Here is a 22,349-nt window from a genome sequence, read left to right on the forward strand (position 1 = left end):
GAAACTCTTCAAACACGGGCTCAGTACCAACTAGACCTAAAGTGTGAAACTCCAAACCCGCCTAATAATAGAAGAGTATCCTCAGGTGAGCAAATGATTTGCTGAACTAGCCAAGGGGCATTCTACTGCTGTGGACCAACTCCTCCAGTTCAAATACATTATCGAACCTGCAAGTGCAACAAAGTGTGCTAGAATCCACTGATCCTTTTAGAAAATATTTATTCTGAAAAAATCACTCTGTACAAATTTAGGTAGAACATTCTCAACACCGCAGATTTATAAAAATGCTAACACACACAGAGGGCTCAAGTAAACTCAAGATCTGTTTTTAAATTACAAATGAAAAAAAGTCTTCTAGGAAGCAACTCTAACAAAAACAAAAAGTCTAGAAGTGTCCTAGAAATCATCCAAAACCATGAGCAGATCCATTTTGATAACTTCTGCTGACCCGCTTTGAGTTACCATCAGAAACATACCGTCTGGAGGGGCGGCGAGATCCTCAGAGTTTTATAAATCCCAATTTATACATAATGGTCAAACACTAAACTCAATTCCCCAAACTGGTTGCACTAGCACTGTACACGGACTTGTGCTCCGAGAAAAAGCCCAGCACGATTTGTTCATAATTTTCTGTCTCGCTACCAAAAGTGGATTTTCTATACACTTGTTACAAATGTCTGTACAAACCAACGAGGCCTTTGGAAAATGGTGATGGTTCTGACAGAAGAAAACTTGACAGTATATCGTTGCTTTCAACAGTCCATCTCAATCTGGACATTAGTACAAATAAAGCAATTTAGTAAAATTTCACAAAGAAAATTCACCTGGGGAAAATTCTTGTTTCTTCATGGGAATCTAAAAACATCAACACCAGGCCTAGGATTTGTTCCTGATTGTGTAGCGATGCTGGTATTTCCACACTCTCCCTAAAATTCGCAGTATACAGCTCACATCCTTTCGTCCCAGCTTCCTTCCCTAACTCTTAGCCAGACTTCAAAAAATCACCTCCGCCTATCAAATTGGGGTACTTCCCTTACACACCAAGACTCCCCTTTCGGAAACAGTTATTCGGCAGGACTTTTGTAAACATGATTAAAAACAAGCTAGAGATGGAAATGAAATCGGCGGCAGCGCCGGGTGAGCCAGTCTCAAATGGATTCTTCACATTGTCTCTCCCCGCTTCCCTTCCCCACCCCCCAACCCAAAACATGGCTCACAGCACAAGGGTAACAGAAGCAGCTACAGAAACGTCCCATTACAGCCAAGGATGCCAAGCTGGATCCATACGGCACAGATTATCCAAACTATTTGCAGCTGCTACCAGGGTGTTGACTTTGCTTTCCCCGCCTTCAAACTGGGCGAGGTTATGAAGTCGAGTCATGATGGCGGTCACCGCTTTTTGGACCAGCGAGACCAGCTGCTGGCTGTCCATGTTCTCCGGCTGCCCGGCAGCGGAAAGGGGAGAGGAGGTGTCCTCTTGGGTCTTCTTATGCCAGGCAATGATTTCGTCCCGAAGCACGGTTTTCAGGATGCCATCAACCTGTGTGTGCAGAAGAAAATGAGTTAAGTATGACACGCCGAAAATACAGACGAGGGACGGAGACGACTTTTAACTAAATAAAGAAATAAATTGCATCTTGACATTTGGGTCCCACTTTGCAATCTCCAGGCAGCGCCTGGTGGCACAGAAAAACTCGTGACTTGCAGCAAGCCTTCGAATCTGTTTTGGAGAGAAGCGATTTCCTCCTCCAGAGAAAATTTTCAAATGCTTTAAGGAAACGCTGTCTAGGGTTGTCTGATTAAGAAGGAACAATGCTTCTCATCTAGCCTTCAAAAACAGTTACGGGAGTATAATTCAACTACATGCTTGTGTCTATTCTTTGAATATAAAATCAATTTAATATATTTATTATGTTTTCACCTTCAAAGCATGCATAGGTAATTAGCTTTTAGATATACACCAATATGTACACAGGAAAGGAATAATAAAGAAGCCTCCCAATCAGGGCATTTTAACTTTCCTTTCCTTCCCTCCCATTCTTTCAACAGATTCTAATTTGTTCTGAAAAGTAACAATGTTTGCTGCTAGAAAAAGCCAGTATTTACCTGTGATAGGAATAACTGAGCTAGAAACATGACTTTGCTCTAAGTCACTGAGTTCAGGAGGCTCTGAACCTCACCATGACTATTTGGAAAGTGCCCACAGCCCCTCCAGCTAAACAAATAGTGTGTATTTAAGCTGAGAGTTAACTAATTGTACTGCCTCAAGTTGTATTTTTGTTTGTCTTTTACTACTGAAGGTTTTTGGGGTTTTTTTAATGACACTATGAGGACTATCCCAAAATCAGCCCCCAAAAGAAAATATAAAACCACCCAAGGAACTTTCTATGTTCAAATGAAACTTGGTATTTTGATCCTTAAGGTCCAGGTAGTGTCTGGGTAGAGATTAATGCACCATCCCATAAACCCATTCACCAAACCAGAACTAAGAGATAAAGCTTTTTTTTTTTTTTGGTATGACCTTGGACATATATCCTTTCCTCTTTCCGCACCTAAAAAAAGACTAAAGATGGCATTTAGGGATTATGGAAAGTGCTCTGCCTGCTAAGCCTTGTTGTCTTAAATCTCTAATTCTAGTCAAAATCCACAAGAATTTCTGAGCTAGATCTGCACCCCTTGGCCTCTTGGGACATCTAAGCTTTCCACTACCTCTGCATCTATGCCTTCTGTCTTCCCCTCGCTCATCATCTCTTCCTCCACTGCCCACTCCATATTACCGCCCATCAATTCCTCTCTCCCACTACTTGTGTTCTCTGGCAAGCCTCAGCTGTCTATGAAATTACACTTTAAACTACTGGAATAGCTTTCCAGCAATTAGGCTTAAAAATAATAACTGCAGCACTGGTTAAGAATTAATTATGTGCCATGTTCACGCCACTACAAGATAATCAGGCCCATCCAGTCCCTGCCCTACAGGGGGCTCATAGTCTAAGGGGGACGGAGAATAGGTACTTAAATCCCCATTTTTCAGATGAGAAAACTGAGGCAGAGCGACATTAAGTGACTTGCCCAAAGTCACATAGCAGGCAAGTGGCAGAGTCAGGAATTCACTCCTTCATTCAGTAGTATTTATTGAGCGCTTAACTGTGTGCAGAGCACTGTACTAAGTGCTAAAAGCCCAGGTCTTCTAACTCCCAGACTTGGGCTCTTCACAGTAGGCCAAGCTGCTTGCTATAAATGATGGCATTTATTAAGCTCTTACCATGCACCAAGCCCTAGGCTAAACACAGAATACACAAAATAATCAGATCAGACCAAATCTCTGCCCTACATGGGGCTCACATCTAAGAGAGAGGGGAGATGGAGAACAGATATTTTACAGATGAGGCATTGGTGAAAAGAGACTAGAACCCAGGTCTTCTGATTCCCAGTCCCAGTCTCTTTCTACTAGGCGCCATACATTCAATTGTTTTACTGATTCCACTACTTGTAAATGTTTTTAGTCATTCATTCAATTGAATTTATTGAGCGCTTACTGTGTGCAGAGCATTGTACTAAGCGCTTGGGAACTACAATTCTGCAACAAATAGAGTCAATCCCTACCCAACAATGGGCTCTCATCCTGGAATCGGGAAGACAGGTGAAAAAACAATACAAGTAGACAGACATCAACAGCATCAATAAAAATAAATTATAGATATATATATATACATCATTAATAAATAGAATAATAAATATGTACACATATGCACTAGTGCTGTGGGGCAGGGAAGGGGGTAGAGCAGAGGGAGGAAGTCAGGGCAATGGGGAGGGGAGAAGGAGCAGAGGAAAAGGGGGGCTCAATCTGGGAAGGCCTCCTGGACAAGGTGAGCTTTTTAGGTCTGCTTCCTCTGTTATACTGTCAGTCTCATGGATTCAGGGCATGCATCTTGGGCAATCACTGCACCTGCCCAAGAACTCATTCAGTCAATCATATTTACTGAGCGCTTAATGTGTGCAGAGGACTGTACAAGCACTTAGGAGAGTGCAGTACAATAATAAACTGACACATTCGCTGCCCACAATGAGCTTCCAGTCTAGATATGAGCTTACTTACAGGCTCAGTTCATGCAGTGCAGTCAGTGGACACTGAATACCATTACTAACAATTTCCACAAGAAACCCCATCTTCTAATAATGATAATAATAATAATTATATTTGTTAAGTTCTTACTATGTGCCAAGCACTGTACTATATACTGGGGCAGACACAAGATAATCAGGGCAACCACAGTCTGTGTCCCATATGGGAAAACAGATCCCCATTTTACAGATAATAATAATAATAATGTTGGTATTTGTTAAGCGCTTACTATATGCAGAGCACTGTTCTAAGCACTGGGGTAGACACAGGAGAATGAGGTTGTCCCACGTGGGGCTCACAGTCTTAATCCCCATTTTACAGATGAGGGAACTGAGGCAAGAGAAGTGAAGTGACTTGCCCACAGTCACACAGCTGACAAGTGACAGAGCCGGGATTCGAACTCATAAGGAAACTGAGGCACAGAGAAATGACTTGTCCTAGGTCACACAATATAAAAGTGGTAGATCTGGGATTAGAACCCAGGTCCCTGACTCTCAAACCCAGGGTTTTTCCATTAGGCCACACTGCTTTTCATTTCTGTCAATAACATCATCCACCTCCCTTCTCATTAACCTGAAACTCAGATAACATCCCCCATTCCTCAGTGATTTTCAAATCTCACTAGTCAACTAACTCTTGCTCATTCTTCCTCCAAAGTGATTCCTAGACCCACCCTATCCTCTTCAGCAACAGAGTATAGAGAGATGTACATAAGTGCTAAGTGGAGGGTGGTGAGACAGAAAGGCAGTGCTTAGGTGGTGGGGAAGTGCTGAAGTGACAGCAAGGAGGAAAACAGCGTGGGAAGATATTCCCTCTCCCTTCTGCATTGTCCATGCACTTGGATTTATACCTTTAATTCACCCTACCGTCAGCCACACAACACTTATGTACATATCTGTAATTAATGTCTGTATCCCCCTCTAGACTGTTACTTCCTTGTGGGCAGGGAACATGTCTACCAATTGTCATAGTGTACTCTCCCAACCACTTAGTACAGTGTTCTGCACTCAGTAAGAGCTCAATAAACACCACTGATTGATTGATTGAAATGTCTCCGGGAGATGAGATTTCAAAAGGGCTTTGAAGATGGGGAGAGCAGAAGTCTAAAGAATGTGAAAAGGAAAGAAGTTCCAGGCAGGAGGGATGGCATGACCAACAGTTCGACAGTATTTGAGACCAGAACAAGGCACACTGAGTAGGCTGGCTTGAGAGGAACACAGTATGTGAGTTAGGGTATAGTGGGAGAAGAGTGAGGATAAGAAATGGGGAGATAATAAGTAATGATTAAGTTCCTTAAAACTAATGGTCAGGAGTTTCTGCTTGACGTGGAGTGGAATGGGCAACCAATGAAGGTTTTTGAGGAGTAGGAATAGTATTTATTAAGCACGTATTGTGTGCAGAGTATTGTACTCAGCACTGGGAGAGAATACACAGGGGGAAATTAGACATAGTCCTTCCCCTTGGGCATTCCCCATTCTTCCTACTGTTCCTGCCATTTGTAAATACTCTGCATGTCTTCCCTATTACATGGTAAGCTCCCTGTGAGAGAAGAATATGTTTTGTGCTTCTGCAGTATTTTCTGAAACAATTAGTACAGTGTGTTGCACTGAGAAGGGTTAAATAAATGCTACAGCTACTTTAAAATCTTGTTGAATTCACTCCCTTAGTTTGGTAATAAAGCTGTTTGATTCATAACAAAAATGTGCTGAGAAGCAGGGTGGCCTAGTGAGCAGAGCATGGGCCTAGGAGTCAGAAGGATCTGGGTTCTTGGCTCTATCACTTGTCTGTTGTGGGTCCTTGGGCAAGTCACCTGACTTCTCTTGCCTCAGTTACCTCAACTGTAAATAGGGATTAGAACTGTGAGCCACCTGTTGGTAATGTACTGGGTCCAGCCCAACCCAGGCTGTATCTACCCCAGAGCTTAGAACAGTGCCTGGCACATAGTAAGCGCTTAACGAATACCATAAAAAAAATTTTAAATGCAGTACTTAAAAAGGGACCACTTACCTTAAAGTTAGGCTGTGCAAAACACCGGGCGACAGCAATCATGGATGCAGTTAATGGGCCCGAGACCCCAATCATGGTCAAGAATTCAGAAATGTTGGGGGTGAGGCGGAATGGGACGGGGCGATTGGCATCCAGATCTCCAGTAGCATCGTTGATATCAAATCGAAAGTAGGCAACATTGAGTTTACCCGTATCCTAAACAACACAGAGAGACCCAGTCAGAAGCCATCCAACACCAAGGAGGAAAAAACATGTGGAAAACCCCCCAAAAGGCTTAGGTTTCGTTAGCAGCAAATTACCTGAGCGATCTGTAACATCTCCGGGTTGAGTCTATTCAAATGAAAGACGAATTCAGCAAAACCAATCAGAGCTAGCTGAATGGTGAACATCTTGCGGAATGTCCAGTAGTCGGTTGCGTTGGGAAATGTGTGCAGTGCCCACTCCTTCAGCATGCTGCGTGGCACCATGTTACTCTGAACTTCTTTGAGGATATCACGAAGGACCTACCACCAAGGCAGAGTCAGTTCAAAAAGGGCTTCCAGGTTTCAAAAGATGCCATCAGCTGACCCCGTCCTCCCGCTCAGAGGAAAAGCTGTATTTCTAAACATCCAAGTGCTTAATTCCATCATCATCATTATTATTATTGAAGTTAAGTGTTAAGAAGAGAAATCCAAAAAGGTGATCCAACTAGCAAATGACACTGATTCACCAAAAATTCTTTTCTTTGAGGCACAAGAGGCAACCGAGGCAGGAAAGAGAAGTGTTTAACTGATGTTTGGGTGAAGGCAAAAGCTTCTAACGTCTTTTTCTTAACCAAAAGTTTCAACTGTGCCAACTGGACGAGATCAAGTGCCACTTGTCATGGGAGGTGGCACAGTCACTTCAGAAAGACCCCAATTATCCCTGGACATAATCAAAGAGGTCTGATGACTTGCATCCTAGGAAATTCAAAAGAACTAGTGGTCCTATGAAAGAGCAGAAACTTGGGACGGAATGGCAAAGAAAATAAAGGATGATCCTGGTAATTAGACACCTGCATCCCCAAATCAATCAATGATATTTATTGAGTGCTTATAGTGTGCACAGCACTGTACTAAGCACTTGGGAGAACTGTGCAGTACAGAGTTCATTCATTCAAATTTATTGAGTGCTTACTGTGTGCAGAGCACTGTACTAAGCGCTTAGTTCCCTAAAAAACTTCATAAACATGTCAACCCATCTGCAACTGCCTCCAAGGGCAGAAGATTACAGGAAACAACCAACCTAGTTTAGTGACGAGCATATCATGCTAGCCCAATTTAATTTCCTCCCATGATACAGTGACAGGCAAGTGTAGACACAGAAGAAGCAACCTTTACTACCTATCAAGCTTCCTGTTAAGCTTTTGATCTATTCCACCACATATTCCCAATGCAAAGCTGGTAATAATAATAATAATGTGGTATTTATTAAGCGCTTATTATGTGCAGAACACTGTTCTAAGCGCTGGGGTAGATACAGGGTAATCAGGTTGTCCCACGTGAGGCTCACAGTCTTAATCCCCATTTTACAGATGAGGGAACTGAGGCATAGAGAAGTTACGTGACTTGCCCACAGTCACACAGCTGACAAGTGGCAGAGCGGGAACTCAAACCCATGACCTCTGACTCCCAAGCCTGGGCTCTTTCCACTGAGCCACGCTGCTTCCCTTAAAGTATGTTACCGTTAAGATGGGGTACCCCACTAGCTTAAGGATCAGTTCTGAAGCCAGAGCTATTCGGTATCTGTATATGAAATCTTTGCCAATGAACTGTACACATGAATCGTGAGTACGCTTATTGTCTAGGAAAGATTACTAACAGTTGGAATTTTATTCCGAGTGATCTTGATAAATTAGGAAAATGGTAACTCTAAACAGAAGGAAAAAAATTAAAGACAAATACAAGGTGGCATAATTAAGAACAAACAACTATACGGTAGGGCAAGTCTGATGAGCCGTGAAGAGCAGAAAGAAAGCTACAGAGTCATATTTGTGTATTAAGTGAAGGCCAGTCAGATAAGGACTGCCTTTATGAACAAAATCAGCATAGTTCAGTAGGCGTCTGACTTGACAAAGTCTGGGACTCATTATCCGGAACTGGTGAATCTTTCATTAGAGCAGTGCATCCAGGTTTGATTACCAGTTTATAAAAATGGAGAAACTGAAGAAAGTCCAAAGAAGATCAAGAAAGATGGATTTTTTTCAAGGAACGGAAAATAGGTCCAATGAGGAAAGGTTAGAAGGATTTGAATTTGTTTAACCCAGAGAAGAAAGGCTAAGAGGTAATTTAATCTAGCCAGTTTCCCAACAGATCTTTTGAGCTCCTCCAATATTCTGAAGCCACCATGCCACATTTGGTCTCCATACTCAAACTATTTTGTCCTGATGCACAAGTTGATGCCCTCAACACCATCCTCTCCACTGACTTCAACTCTTGTACCACTAACCCAACCCTGATCACCACAGTCCGCTTCCTCCAGTCCTGTACTCAAGTAATAAAGCACTGCTAGGGGAAATCCAAACATCTGTCTGACCTCATTCCTCCTTGAATTCATTCTCATCTGCTTCAATTCTGCCCTCTCCTCTGCCCAGTAGCAATGTTGTTATATCATACTCTCCCATGCACTAAGTACACTGCTCTGCACACAGTAAGTGCTCAGTAAATACGATCGACTGACCTGCCAGCTGTTCCAGACATCTAACTATCTCCTCAAACCACCTGTCGCCCAACCCTTGCCATCTCTTTCCAATAGTGACCTGGCCACAGACTTTATTAACAAAATTGAAACCATCAGGTATAATCTCCCCTGCTCCTCTCCAGTCCTCAAATCCTCCTTCACCACTTTCAACTCTCCCAATATTTCCAGCAGTTCCGCAAGTATCTTTCGCCTCTCCTCAAAATCTACCCCTTCCACCTGCGCTTCTGACCCCATCCCTTCATACCTTATCAAAACACCCATCCACTACTTTCTTCCCTCCTTGACTGACATCTTCAACCATTCTTTCCAATGGCTTCTTCCCCACCACTTTCAAACACGCTCTCATATCCTCTACCCTAAAGAAACACTCCCTTGACCCCACAGCCCCATCTCCCTCCTGCCCTTCCTCTCCAAACCTCTGGAGAGAAAGCTGTCCATACCCATGGTCTCCATTTTCTCTCCTCCAGTTCTCCCCTTGATCCCCTCCAATCTGGTTTCCATCCCCTTCACTCCAAGGAAACAGTCCTCTCTATGGTCACCACTGACGTTCTCGCCAAATCCGACGGTCTCTGCTCCAACCTAATCCTCCTTGACCGCTCAGCTGCCTTTGACGCTATGTATTACCTCCTTCTCTTTGAAACATTATCCAACCTTGGCTTCACTGATATTGTCATCTCCTGGCTCCCTTCCTCTCGATGACTGCTCTTTTTCAGTCTTTTTCCCAGGTTTCTACTCCACCTCTCCTCTAGCACCAGCTTATTCACTGTGCCCCAATCTCGTGTATCTCACCGCTGACCCTTTTCCCCACATCCTCCCCTTAGGCTGTAACTCCCTCGCCTCCATATACTCTATACCACCACTCTTCATCCACCTTCAAAGCATTAAGGTCACATCTTCTCCAAGAGGCCTTCCCCGATTAAGTTCTCTTTTCCCTGGCTCGCTTTCCCTTCTGTGTAATCGATGCACTTCGATCTCTGACTTTAGAATATGTGATATTGATCCCACCCCCATATGTAAATAGTTTTAAATTATATATTATAAATTACTTATTTATTCATATTAATATCTGACTCCCCCTATAAACTCATTACGAGAAGGGAGCGTGTCTGCTAATTCTGTTGTATTGTCCTCTTTTAGGTGCTTAGTACAGTACTCTGAACATAATAAGCACTCAATAAATATCACTGATTGCCTGATTGCCTCCCACCCTCTGACAGTGGGGATCCCTTAAGGCTCACTTCTGGGTCCCCTTCTATTCTCCATCTACTACACCCACTCCCTCGGAGAACTCACTGGCTCCCATGGCTTCAACTACCATCTTACACATATAATTCCCAAATTTACCTCTCTCCTGATCAATCGATGGCATTTATGTAGCACTTACTGTGTGCAGAGCATTGTACTAAGCACTTGGGAGAGTACAATACAACAAAGTTCATACCCTGCCTGCAACAAGCTTAGTGTAGAGGAATTATTCAGTCACATCTCTTCCAAAAGGCCTTCCTCGATTAAGTCCTCTTTCCCCTGACTGCCTCTTCCTTCTGCGACACCTTTGCACTTGGATCTGTTATCTTTGGGCACTTGATATTCTCCCCAACCTCAGCCCCAAAGCACTTCTGTATATATCTGTAAATTATTTATTTATATTAATGCCTATCTCCCCCTCTAGACTTTTAGCTCATTCTGGGCAGGGAATGTGTCTACCAACTCTGTTATAATAATAATAATGTTGGTATTTGTTAAGCGCTTACTCTGTGCAGAGCATTGTTCTAAGCGCTGGGGTAGATACAGAGTCATCAGGTTGTCCCACGTGAGGCTCACAGGCTTCATCCCCATTGTCCAGATGAGGGAACTGAGGCACAAAGAAGTTAAATGGCTTGCCCACAGTCACACAGCAGACAAGCGGCGGAGCCTGGATTTGAACCCATGACTTCTGACTCCCAAGCCTAGGCTCTTTCCACTGAGCCACGCTGCTTGGGCAAGTACATTACATACTCTCCCAAGTGCTTTGTATAGTGCTGTGCACAGAGTAAGTGCTTGACAAATGCCACTGATAACTTCCTTTCTGGTGATCTGAAACATTACAGAGAAAAGTAAAATTAAATCATCCCGTGTAAGATTGGCCTCTTTTCAGCTGCAAACATCAAGAGGGCTTGTTTAGGTGTTTCGGGAAAGAGCCTCTAATTGAATGATGTGTGGGATAGCTCTTCTTGGGGATGGAAGTAAAACATCTGAAAACTACTACTGTATTTAGTTACTGCAGTATATAGTGGGCTAATTAACTAGAAACAGAAATGAAGTCAGGAACTACTTCTCTGCATGAATGAACAGTTGAATAGCAATGACACCACTTCAATTAAAAGACTATTAGAGACAAAAGTTTCATAACCTGAAGGAGCTATTTGCAAATCAGAAGCAGATGTTACAAAACACTTCACACCATGCTTTGTCTTGAAAAATCCGAAGATTGACTTTCCTCTATCGCAGACTTTACAAAGAAGATAAAGCTCAACCGAGGTGTTTTATTGGGCTGGCATAAAACATAACAGAATGGTAATGGGAAGTATTATAAGGAACGCGTGATCCAGAAAATTGGCACCAGGCCTCAAATATTTCACCCCTGAATTTATAGACGAGAGTCCTCAGAAGGTGGTCCCCATTTGCTAGTGTGAATTAAATTGAGTTCACGGAGGAAAGAACTGAGCTAAACCGGTTAAGGGGAAGGACATCCAGGGAGCTGGGTGTGGGGAAGCGGGTGTGTGTGTGTGTGTGTGTGTGTGTGTGTGTGAGTGAGAGAGAGAGAGACAGAGAGAGATTGATTCAGCAAGGCCTTATGGGGTTTGTGAAAGAAAGTGTCTATCTGAGCAGGGTAAGAAGCCCTGTGTGGGGTTAGGTTGGATGGGTGGGTCTGAGTTTGTGGGTGATGCAGGCTGGAATCAGCAGGGAAGAGATCTTACTTTGGGTGGGGAGTATTTGGGGTGGGTGTTGAGGGTTTTGTGCTCTTTCAGCATCTGCTCCCCGAACTGTGTGCCCCCACTCCCTTTCTGGTGCTTCCAACAATCTCGACTTTCTGTTGGATAAGTGGAGGGAGTGCTGGGGTAATAATAATAATAATGAAGGCATTTGTTAAGCGCTTACTATGTGCAAAGCACTATTCTAAGCGCTGGAAGTATATGCTGGAGAAGCCAAAGAGTATAATTGTTTCACTGCTGTTGTTTCAGAACCTGCCTTTTCAGACAAAACCAAAATTCTACCAGTGCCTCTCCTCTCAATTTGCACCTCCTCCCCAAAGCCTTTCAATATTCGACAACTCGTCCCTTACAGGAGACCTGGGTGTACAGGAAAAGTGAAAATGCCCGGACTTCTACACTGTGCTCCCTGATCCTGAACAGCATTTGATATCATCAGCAGAACAGCAATTTGCCAACTGCTAAGAAAATCTGGCTGGCCTAAGAAAGTCACCAAGAACCTTTGGTTCCACAACTAGGTGGTGGGTCAAAAGAATGAATGAGAACAGGATACTAGTGGCCGCTACAAGTGAACTGAAAGGAAGCACATGGAAGCTGAGGGGTTAAGTGAAAAAGCACTTAAATCCAAGATGAGGCCTGATTTCAAACATTGAGACTTGGCAAAACTGCTGGGTGACCAGTGCAGTGGACAGACCAGCCAAGCAGGTTAGCAGTCAGGGAAGAGAGCACACTCCTCAAGTCAATAGCTTCAAGGAGATCTAGATGGCCAGATATGGACTCAATCGGAATCTGTAAAGAACAAACTTATAAGGAACAAAGAACCACCTACACGTGCAAACAGTGGAGAAGAGATATATAGGTCACCCATCTTTTCAGCCTCACTTACAAGCAGGGCTAGGATCTCACTCTGAATAGTGTCATCTTCGAAAATACAGGCCCACCATAGGCAAATGTATATTTGAAAAAATAGATGCCTAAGATCCTACTGAGGAGGTATTTGCCATCTGTCGCTCCAGCAAGCAGACACAAATTCAATGCTCTCTGAGGTTTAAAGTTTCCTTAAACTTGCTGGATTCCTGCTGAGCAGGCTGAACCCACCATAATCTTAGGAAAGCTAGGGTCTTCTAATAAACCTACCTCGAATTCAAGACATCTCCCCAAGGTACGCTCTATAGGTTTCAGGTGGCTTCAAAACTATAGTTTTATAGAGGAAGGATGAGGAAACACGCACTAGGGTGAAAAATATGAGGCAGCAAAGTGATGAAGAGGTTCATCGAGCCCTTCAAAGTGAGCGGGAATATTATTAATCACAGATTGACTACCTGATGGCTGGCTTGTGTCCCTCGTGCTTGCACTGTGGCCAGTCGGTCATAATAACGAGAAATGGGGTTGTCATGTTCAATGCCTTTTTTGGCACAGCGTTGCTTGTATATCTCCACCAGGGAAAGAGAAGAGGGATTGTCTTCAACAAGACGCATCTGCGGAGAGACCGCCACCACGCGGGGAACTGGAAATAATTGTATAAAGGGAAGAGGGAAGAGGAAAAAACAACAGCAACAACAGGTTAAAGTCATATTAAAACCCAGAAAGGGAACTTGAACAACTCTTTCATTCAACAGTATTTATTGAGCGCTTACTATGTGCAGAGCACTGTACTAAGCACTTGGAATGTACAATTTGGCAACAGATAGAGACAATCCCTGCCCAATGATGGGCTCACGTCTAAATGGGGGAGACATACAGCAAAGTAAAAGATAACAAAACAAAAACAAGACATCAACAAGATAAACAGAATCAAGAAGTTGTACACCTCATTAGCAAAATAAATAGGGTAATAAATAATATATACAAATGAGCACAGTGCTGAGGGGAAGGGGGAAGAAGAGCAGAGGGGGAGGGGAGGGGAGGAGGGGAGAACAGAGGGAAAAGGGGGGCTCAGTGTGGGAAGACCTCCTGGAGGATGTGTGAGCTCTCAGTAGGGCTTTGAAGAGGGGAAGAGAGTTTGGCAGATGTGAGGAGGGAGGGCAAACATTCCTCCTAAAACACTGGGAGCAGAGTCCTATACTAGGTGTTTCATCATTCACTCAATCGTATTTATTGAGCGTTTACTGTGTGCAAAGCACTGTATGCACTACATGCTTGGGAGATTATAATAGGAAACAGACACATTCCCAGCCCACAATGAGCTTTCAGTCTAAAAGGAGAGACAGGCATTAATATAAAGTACAGATATGTAATCATCAATAGCGTTTGTTGTGTGTCTGTGTGCAGACCACTGTACTTGGACCTGCAGAGCAATGCAAAAAGAAATAATGAACAAGGTCAGCGATGGTGAATTTTCATTCTACTGGGGGAAAAAAATGGACAATTGGAGTAACAACGTGGCCTTGTGGAAAGAATACAGGGCTGGGAGTCAGAAGTCCTGGGTTCTTACCCCAGCTCTGCCACTTACTTGCCACGTAACTTTGGGCAAGTCACTTCATTTCTCTGTGCCTCAGTTCCCTCATCTGCAAAATGGCGATTCAGTACCTGTCTTCTCTCCTCCTTCAACTTGTGAGCCCCATGTGGGACCTGATTATTTTGTATCTGCCTTAGCACTTAGTACAGAGCTTGGCACAGTAAGCACTTAAATACCACAATTATTATTATCAATAAAATTGTCATACACAATAGGGTGAAGGAAAAAAAGCACTTGTTCAGGTGACAAAAATGAAAGTACACAAGAGAAAGGTAGGTATATAGTTTTTCTCTAATGCAGGGTCTACATCTTTATGGAACCTATCATAAGGACATCGCATGCTGTCTTACTCACTGGGTCCAGTGCCATACATGTACACATGTGTTTCTTCTGACATCAGGTCACCCTGTACCCAGGCAGTTTTGCACAGTCAGAAGAATTTTCCCTAATTCTATGGTACCACTTTAGATAAAAAGGGAGTGAAAACAAACTGGCAGAACTGGGAAAGTATAATAGGAAGCAGACACATTCCCTGTCCACAGTGAACCCCACAGTCTAAAGGAGTTTAAAACCGCTCAGGCGATTGAGGGAATGGCACGACCACTAAATGAGGGGCTGGGCAGGGAATACCTCTTGAGAGAATGACTTTTGGGAAGGGCTTTGAATGTGGAAAGGGAATGGTTTGGCGGAATGCAGTAGAGACTATCGACAGTAGGAACTGAGGGTGAATGACCGGCCATTCTAGCAGCTTGATGGAGCTGTTTCTGGGATATCTTCCTGAGAGTGGTCTCAAAAGAGAGTCACAGGGATGAAATCCACATGAAGGAGAATCTGGAAGGCAGAGTTAAAGCAGAGGGAGGATACCACCCATTTGCAGAGTTGAGATACAAAAAGGGAGATGGGCCAACAGCTGGAGAAAGAAGTGGGAGGATGAGGGAGGAGGTTAAAGGATTCTTTTTTCCAGCAAAGGGAAGCTTTGAGCAGAGGGGGAGGAGTCAGAAGAGTGGGTTAATTGTTATTTCAAAAGAAAAAAAAGGCTCCAAAAATAAATTTCCAACCCAACTACCAAACACAATTTTCCTAAATAATATATTGTGAAGTTCTATAACCTATACTGCGTGCAGAAATATTCTTAATTAGTTAAGTTCTTCTCTACTGCCATCATTTAACTACAGGGGAGAGGAGCTTAACATTCCGAACGTGTGGGCTTTGGGGAACATCAATAAATAAAACAACAGGGAAGGGAGTTGAGAGATTTTCACCTAGACAGTGCCATTAAATGAGATCTGCAGATGTGGTTTAATACTAAATTATGTAGTTTCAGCAGCAGCCTCCAGTGATATTATAGTTAAGGGTCAGTTCCTATTATTAAGCCCATTTTTCAGGAATTGGTACTTGAGCAATTTTAATTGCTTGGATTCCTATTTGGTACGCAATATTGTCAATACAGATGTTTGGTGTCCTAATGAACTAAGGCAGCAAATTTAGTTAAGTGTCAGTTAAAACACACCAATTAACACACTGTGTCAGGTGCTTCTATTAACCTGGTATCATTCCTACCAGAAAATGCTGCTCTATTAAAAATAAAACCCCTTACAAGAACCATTCTGAGGTAACCTTGGGACCTTTAATTTTGGGCTAGGAGATCACATTTCTATGAGGTGGAGGGTGAAGGAGGAAGGAGGAGATTAATGAAAGGTTATTTAGACATTTGTATCAATGTGAATTTGGCAACTGCTCTATTTATGTTTTTTAAAAGCAAAGCAAAACACTTGCTTTGTTCGGCTTTGAGATCAAGTGCTGTGCTTCGTTAAGAAGTGGATCTCTCTTTCCATTTAAAGACCTGCTTGTGATCCCCATTTTATTTCTTACTAGAGGGGCTTTTGTTTGCGGGACATTAGTGTCCAATTTCTTAATCAATCGGCAGCTGATATAGGATTCACAGGTCCCAAGATGAGAGTGAGGACAGGATGAATTTTATAACTGAACTGCCAGAAAGACCCCGCCTACACTTGGAGGTCTTTGTCCTTTCCCTTGACTCTGTTCCTATCTTTGTCTCTCCATAGCAGTACCCTTATTTTCCTAGCAATTCCTGGGTCCTTCCTTGACTGGACTCTCTCCTCCCTGAGGCTACCTCTTTCACTCCCCTTCCCTGTCTTCAATTTCTCAGGTCCTGGACTCTTCATTTCTCCCAATCTCTCCTCCTCTGTCCTGTGCAGGGCACCGTCTCACTCCGTCTCTTCCCCCAAACCTCTCCCTCCTACCTCCAACACCTCTCCTCTCCCAACCAGTGGGCCTGGCCCTTCTGGCTCACTGCCAACTGGGACCTGTCTCTGATCCAACCAGAGTCCTTGGTGGTGAAACAGGGATGGGCACAAACTGCTACTTCAGTCACAGTTTAGATTTTACATTTCAGGAATAATAGAGTAAGTCTATTCCTACAGCTTGATTTATTTTGCCTTTAAAAAAGTTTTGGGCTTTCAGTTGAGAGGCCTAAAGTGCCTCTCTCATATTTAGTCAACTAACACAAACTCAAATGACCATTATAATGCCGTTTTGTGCGGACCTGACTTAACAGCATCTACTCCAGGGCCAAGTGTTCATTACTCAATATTCTTAAGCATTGAAAATCATATTTTCTTTAACATGATGAAAATTGGCACTCTCAGTCCAGGGAGGAATGGAGTTGATAGTACAGGAAAGAGATTCACATAATATTAGATCAGATAATACTAATAATGATGATAACCACCACCAGCACCACTCAGGTCCTTCTGACTCCCAGGCCCATCCTCTATCTGCTAGGCCATGCTGCTTCTCAGTGTAATATATAGTATAAACACTAGATAAGTGCAAATGCAGAACAGCAGCATGTAATACATAATCAAAGAGATCTAAACGCTTAGCTAATCACCAACAAGTCACAGATTTAATCTTAGGGTCAAAGAGGTCAAATGCCTAAAAAGTAAGTTACACTTTGGTCGCATAAAACAAACATAACCAAGAGGTCCCTCTCAAACTGCTTTGGCCATTCGTCTCCAATAGAGAGAATTGTTTAAATACATACAACCAGATACCTGTGAAAAACAAGTGCCTCTTTGTGGTTTCTTTTCTCTTTTCCAAACAGGGATTCAGAAGACGAAGCAGCTGTAAAACCCGTTCTTCTCTGCGAGACTCTGTCAAGCAAGCGTCATTCATCACTAGATATGGGTAAATCTTCCCATTATGACCCCGGATATACAGTCTTCTGGCTGCGGTATTGTGCTTTTGTACTATCTCTACCCTGGGCATGAATCTGTAAGAGAAAAAAGTAAAACATCTGAGCTCTCCCTGAAATCCAAATCCTCTTTGAGAGAAAAATAAAGATTTAAAGATATGAATTATATGTAGAAAAATTTGGCCTCCTCTCACAGGGGGCAATTTAAAATAGGTACTATGAGGGGCACGAGATCTACAAAGGGATGAGGGGAGTTGGGGAATGACAAGCGATGTCCCTATCAATCAATGGTATTTACTGAGCATAGAATACTGTACTAAACACTTGGGAGGATACAATAAAGTTTTTCTTTTTTTTAATGGTATTTCTTAAGCGCTTACTTTGTGTCAGTCACTATTCTAAGCGCTGGGCAAGGTACAAGGTAATCAGGTTGGACACAGTCCATGGCCCACATGGGGCTCACAGTTTTAATCCCCATTTTGTAGATGAGGTAACTGAGAAACAGAGAAGTGAAGTGACTTGCCCAAGGTCACAGAAGAGAAGTGGCTGAGCTGGGACTAGAATCCAGGTCCTTCTTACTCCCAGGCCCATGCTCTATCCACTAGGCCACGTGATCCCTGCCCTCCTGGAGTTTGCATTTTAGTAGATAGCTATTTATGAAAGCAAATCTTTCACAGGAGACAAACATAAGTATAATTTATTTCAATGCCTAAAAAAATCCAGATTAATAAAGTATCCCCAAACTAACACTCTGGAAAAAACTCAGAGACCTCCTGCTATACATCCAGAAACCACCCTGGAGTGGAGAGGTGTACCCGCTCTTTCATTCCATCATGTGAAAAACTAACCAGTGCCTGCTCCAGTAAAACTCCAAGGTTCCTATGCAGAGCGGGGCTTGGCGATTGGGAGGCTGAGATCAGAGAAACATCTTCAAATACCCTCCTAAAAATCATATCTTCTCCAAGAGGCCTTCCATGACTAAGCCCTCATTTCCCCTATCCAAGCTCCCCTCTGTGTTGACTAAGCACTTGGCTGAGCACCCCTTAAGCACTCTGATACTCAACCCAGTCCCAAAGCATTAATGTATGTATATATCTTTATCCTCTAATATTTCCCCTACCTGTAATTTAACAGTTCATTTCCCCCTGTAGGCTGTGAGCTCATTGTGGGCAGAAATGGTGTCTACTAATGCCATTGCATTTTACTTTCCCAAGTGCTTAACACAGTGTTCTGTGCACAGTAAGTGCTCAATAAATACCAGTCACTAAATGATTGATGTGTAGCATCAGAAGGATCAACAATCTTTCCAGCTCTGCCTCCCTAATCTGCTTGCAACTAGTATTGGAGTTGCATGCTGGAGGGTAGGGTCCCCTAGGAGACATCTAGGAGCTGACATTTATTTCACACTCTTCTTTCCTTTAAATGACAAATGCTGAGAAATGAAAATGTCAGGAGGTGCAGGAGATGTGTTTGACTTTTTACTTATTTTCTTTTTCTCCCTCCCACTCAGATAATAATAATTTTAAAAATCACATTAATAATAACTGTGCTATTTGTCAAGCACTTACTGCGGGCCAGGCACTGTATTTAGCGCTGGGGTAGAAACATACAAATCGGGTTGGACCCGGTCCCTGTCCCACATGGGGCTCATAGTCTTAATCCCCATTTTACAGATAAGGTAACTGAGATGCACGGAAGCTAGGTATCATGCCCAAGGTCACAGAGCATACAAGTGGAGGAGCCGGGATTATAACCATCTGACTCCCAGGTCCATGCTCAATCCACTAGGTCATGCAGCTGAGAGCTTGGCCTCTTCCTGAATATCCACAGGGCAGTTATGGGCCCAGTTAGAGGGTTTTTGGTTTGTTTTTTCAACATGGTATTAATGTTTGGTCAAGGATTCTGCCCTGCACTCCCTGACCCCATACTGTGGCCTTTCCCTCTACTTAGAGGAGAGAAAAAAGCAAGTCCATCAACTCCACCAGGAAAGGAAGGGTGTCAGGGATGGGGCATGGAGAGATAGTATTTAGAGGAAAACCCTCAATTTTAGGAAGGATGGAGAGCAAAGAAGAGTATATTTTTTGTCCCAGATTTCAACATTAAAAACCCCAGAGCCTTGTTCTTCATATAGAACATTCAAAATGAGCTACTACCCACAAAAATGTTGCATCTGTTCCTGACAAATACAGATATTCACTCAGAAATGTAGTCTGTAAAGGATACTGAGGCTAACAAAATATTTATCCTTCAGCAAGCACCACACAAATTTAAAAAAGGTTCATTTGAAAGTAAACAAAAACCAATACGCAGAACATTTTACCCATCACTCAAATCAAATCCTTTAGCTAGAATAGGAAACAAATCTAAACAGCAACATTAGGGTACTTTTTCATGTTATTTAAAAACAAAATACAGCTGCAAGTTGAAAATAAAATTAGAAAACTGGGATCAACACTATAAAGCTAACGCCCTTAACTGAAGCTCTACTTTATTTCTGTTAACAGAAGTTATAGCTGTCCTCTTTGCTGGTTCTGAGTTTACCTGGCAATCTTGATATAGTAATGTGTTGGCTTTGGCATAAGGAACTCTCCAGGAATTTCCACTTCTGCTGTCTGCGCTGAGAAATTACTTAGGAAGCGGCATTTCTCTTCTATAAGGAAGAACTTGGGAAGTTGTTTTGTTTTTGCCTCCAGGATTTTGATCCATTTCTTCAGTTTAGAAATTAGATTATGAAGTTTCATGGAGCCAGGAACACTGAAGTCAAAGTCTTGAAAACAAGATGCAAGTACTTACTTTAAAATGTCTAGGATTGAACAAAACTAGTGCTTCCAACTAGTAAGACACAAGCATCCTGCAGGCACCTACTATGGTAATAGGCATATTCTTGGCAGTTCGGAGGGAGAAAACAGATGATAAAAAGTAAATATTAAGAGTCAGAAGAGCTGTAACAGTTTGTTAAACACATCACTAGTACAAAAAATACCCATGAAAACATAAGGATAGCACTGTTGCAGAGAAAAGGCAACAACACAGGAAATTATATGACCAGAATATTTATTTCTCCAGGTTCCATTCTCCTATACTTTACAGGGAAAGTTCAACCCCTTGGGACTGCCTGGGGAAAAACTCTGTAAACATACAGTTTAGTTTACCACAAGCACATCTGCCTCTTAGAATTCCTTGTACCCGAATGTACTCGCCTTTCAAAACGTGGGCAAATCCAGTTCACAATTTTCTTGCAATGTAGTACTCCAAACATAAAAAACTACACTATAGAAGGGCAAGAATATTGTACAGGTGGAGCCGGAATGACAAGATCTAAGCCTAAAATAATACTAATAATAATGGTATTTATTAAGCACTTACTCTGTGCCACACACACTGTACTAAGTGCTGGGGTGAAAATGAGCAAACTGGGTTGGACACCGTTCCTGTCCCACATGGGGCTCACAGTCAATCCCCATTTTACAAATGAGGTGACTAAGGAAAAGAGAAGTGAAACAACTTGCCCAAGGTCACACGCAGAAAATTGGCAGAGCCAGAATTAGAATCCATGACCTTCCGACTCCCAGGCCCATGCTCTATCCATTATGTCACGCTGCTTCTGGCATAAAATCTCCAGGATATTGTGATTTACCTTGTATTATGCCTAGGTCCACCCTGGAAATGGGTTTGTTCTTTTTTTCAGTTTCACACCCAAATTTGCAAGAAGCTACCTGATGACGAAATGCCAACCTAATGTTAGAAAGGGTTGAGCTTTGCAGATTTGCCTAATGGCCACGATGATGTCTTCTGGGTAAGAGACTGGCGAATACTGCAGGAGGGACAGTAGGGAAGACTGAGTACTCGCTCTTGAGGGAGCCTCAAGAACCTTTTAAAGCCACTGTATCTCCTGAATGATGGATTTTTCCACCTTTAGCGTCAACACTTACACCACACTGCTGTTTGGGGGTGGCTTGAGAGATTCTCTAACAAATTGTCAGCAATCAAACTAAGAGTAAAACTGCAACATAGCCAATCACCAATCTTCAGAACATGCCAAGCATCACAAAACCAATTACTGCAAAGTGCTGGAGAAGGATGCTGACAAGTCTCCATTTAATTCTCCATCTGATCAGGGGCCATCTCTAATTAGACTGGATTCAATCTATATTCAAAGGCCCTCCAATCAGAGTCCTGTGTGGAGGGGACTGCTAAATATAGCCCACTCCTGCTTCCAATATTGGGGCTGCACAAACCCTGAAGAAGCTCAGGGTTTGAACTACCTGCCTTCCCTGTGGATAACACCCCTGATTCCATTTGACAAAAACTCCTTCATGCATAAGTTCAAACAGATGGTGACTAGTAACCAATGTGAACTCAAGTCTCCTATAATAAGGGGAGTCCGGGGGAGAGAAATGCAATCCTAACTAACTCCACATTAAGGTATCTTCATGACGTAGTTGGTGTGCCTTGCACGTAGACCTGTGATCTTTGAGCATCTGCATCTCGCCCCATCCTCCACTGCACAGCACTTATATACATATCTTTAAATTATATATTGTAAAAAATTTATTTTACAATAATGTCTGTCTCTCCACGTAGACCTGTCAACTCATTGTGGGCTGGAAATATGCTTGCCAACTCTGTTGTACTGTACTCTCCCAAGTGTTCAGTAAAGTGCCGTGCACATAGTAAGTTCTCACTATCACTGATTGATTGATCCATTGATCAGCCATGAAACTAATAACAATTCTTTCCAACATCCGTACCACTAGCACCTGCCATGTTGGTAAAACCCAGCTGGAAACTATAAACTCTTTTAAAGTTACCGATAGGGTCTCCCTTTCAGTGATACCTTTCGTGCTCATCTTAATA

At 42.8% G+C, this 22,349-nt stretch overlaps 1 protein-coding gene across 7 annotated transcripts in view; it reads right to left on the reverse strand.

Annotated features, from left to right (window-relative positions):
• Positions 1-202: 202 nt before the first annotated feature.
• Positions 203-22,349, reverse strand: part of LOC100080669 (transformation/transcription domain associated protein) — a 161,312-nt gene continuing 139,165 nt past the window's right edge. For all 7 annotated transcript variants that reach the window (XM_029058767.2, XM_029058766.2, XM_029058772.1 and 4 more), the window contains 6 exons: positions 20,034-20,259; positions 17,353-17,570; positions 13,140-13,324; positions 6,430-6,633; positions 6,131-6,325; positions 203-1,540 (listed from right to left, as the gene is read on the reverse strand). In XM_029058767.2, the coding sequence (XP_028914600.1) occupies positions 1,256-1,540; positions 6,131-6,325; positions 6,430-6,633; positions 13,140-13,324; positions 17,353-17,570; positions 20,034-20,259 (1,313 nt within the window). In that variant the 3' untranslated portion in view covers positions 203-1,255. The remainder of the gene's footprint in view (positions 1,541-6,130; positions 6,326-6,429; positions 6,634-13,139; positions 13,325-17,352; positions 17,571-20,033; positions 20,260-22,349) is intronic.

Source organism: Ornithorhynchus anatinus, chromosome 2 (assembly GCF_004115215.2).
Source record: "Ornithorhynchus anatinus isolate Pmale09 chromosome 2, mOrnAna1.pri.v4, whole genome shotgun sequence".
Taxonomy (NCBI): domain Eukaryota; kingdom Metazoa; phylum Chordata; class Mammalia; order Monotremata; family Ornithorhynchidae; genus Ornithorhynchus; species Ornithorhynchus anatinus.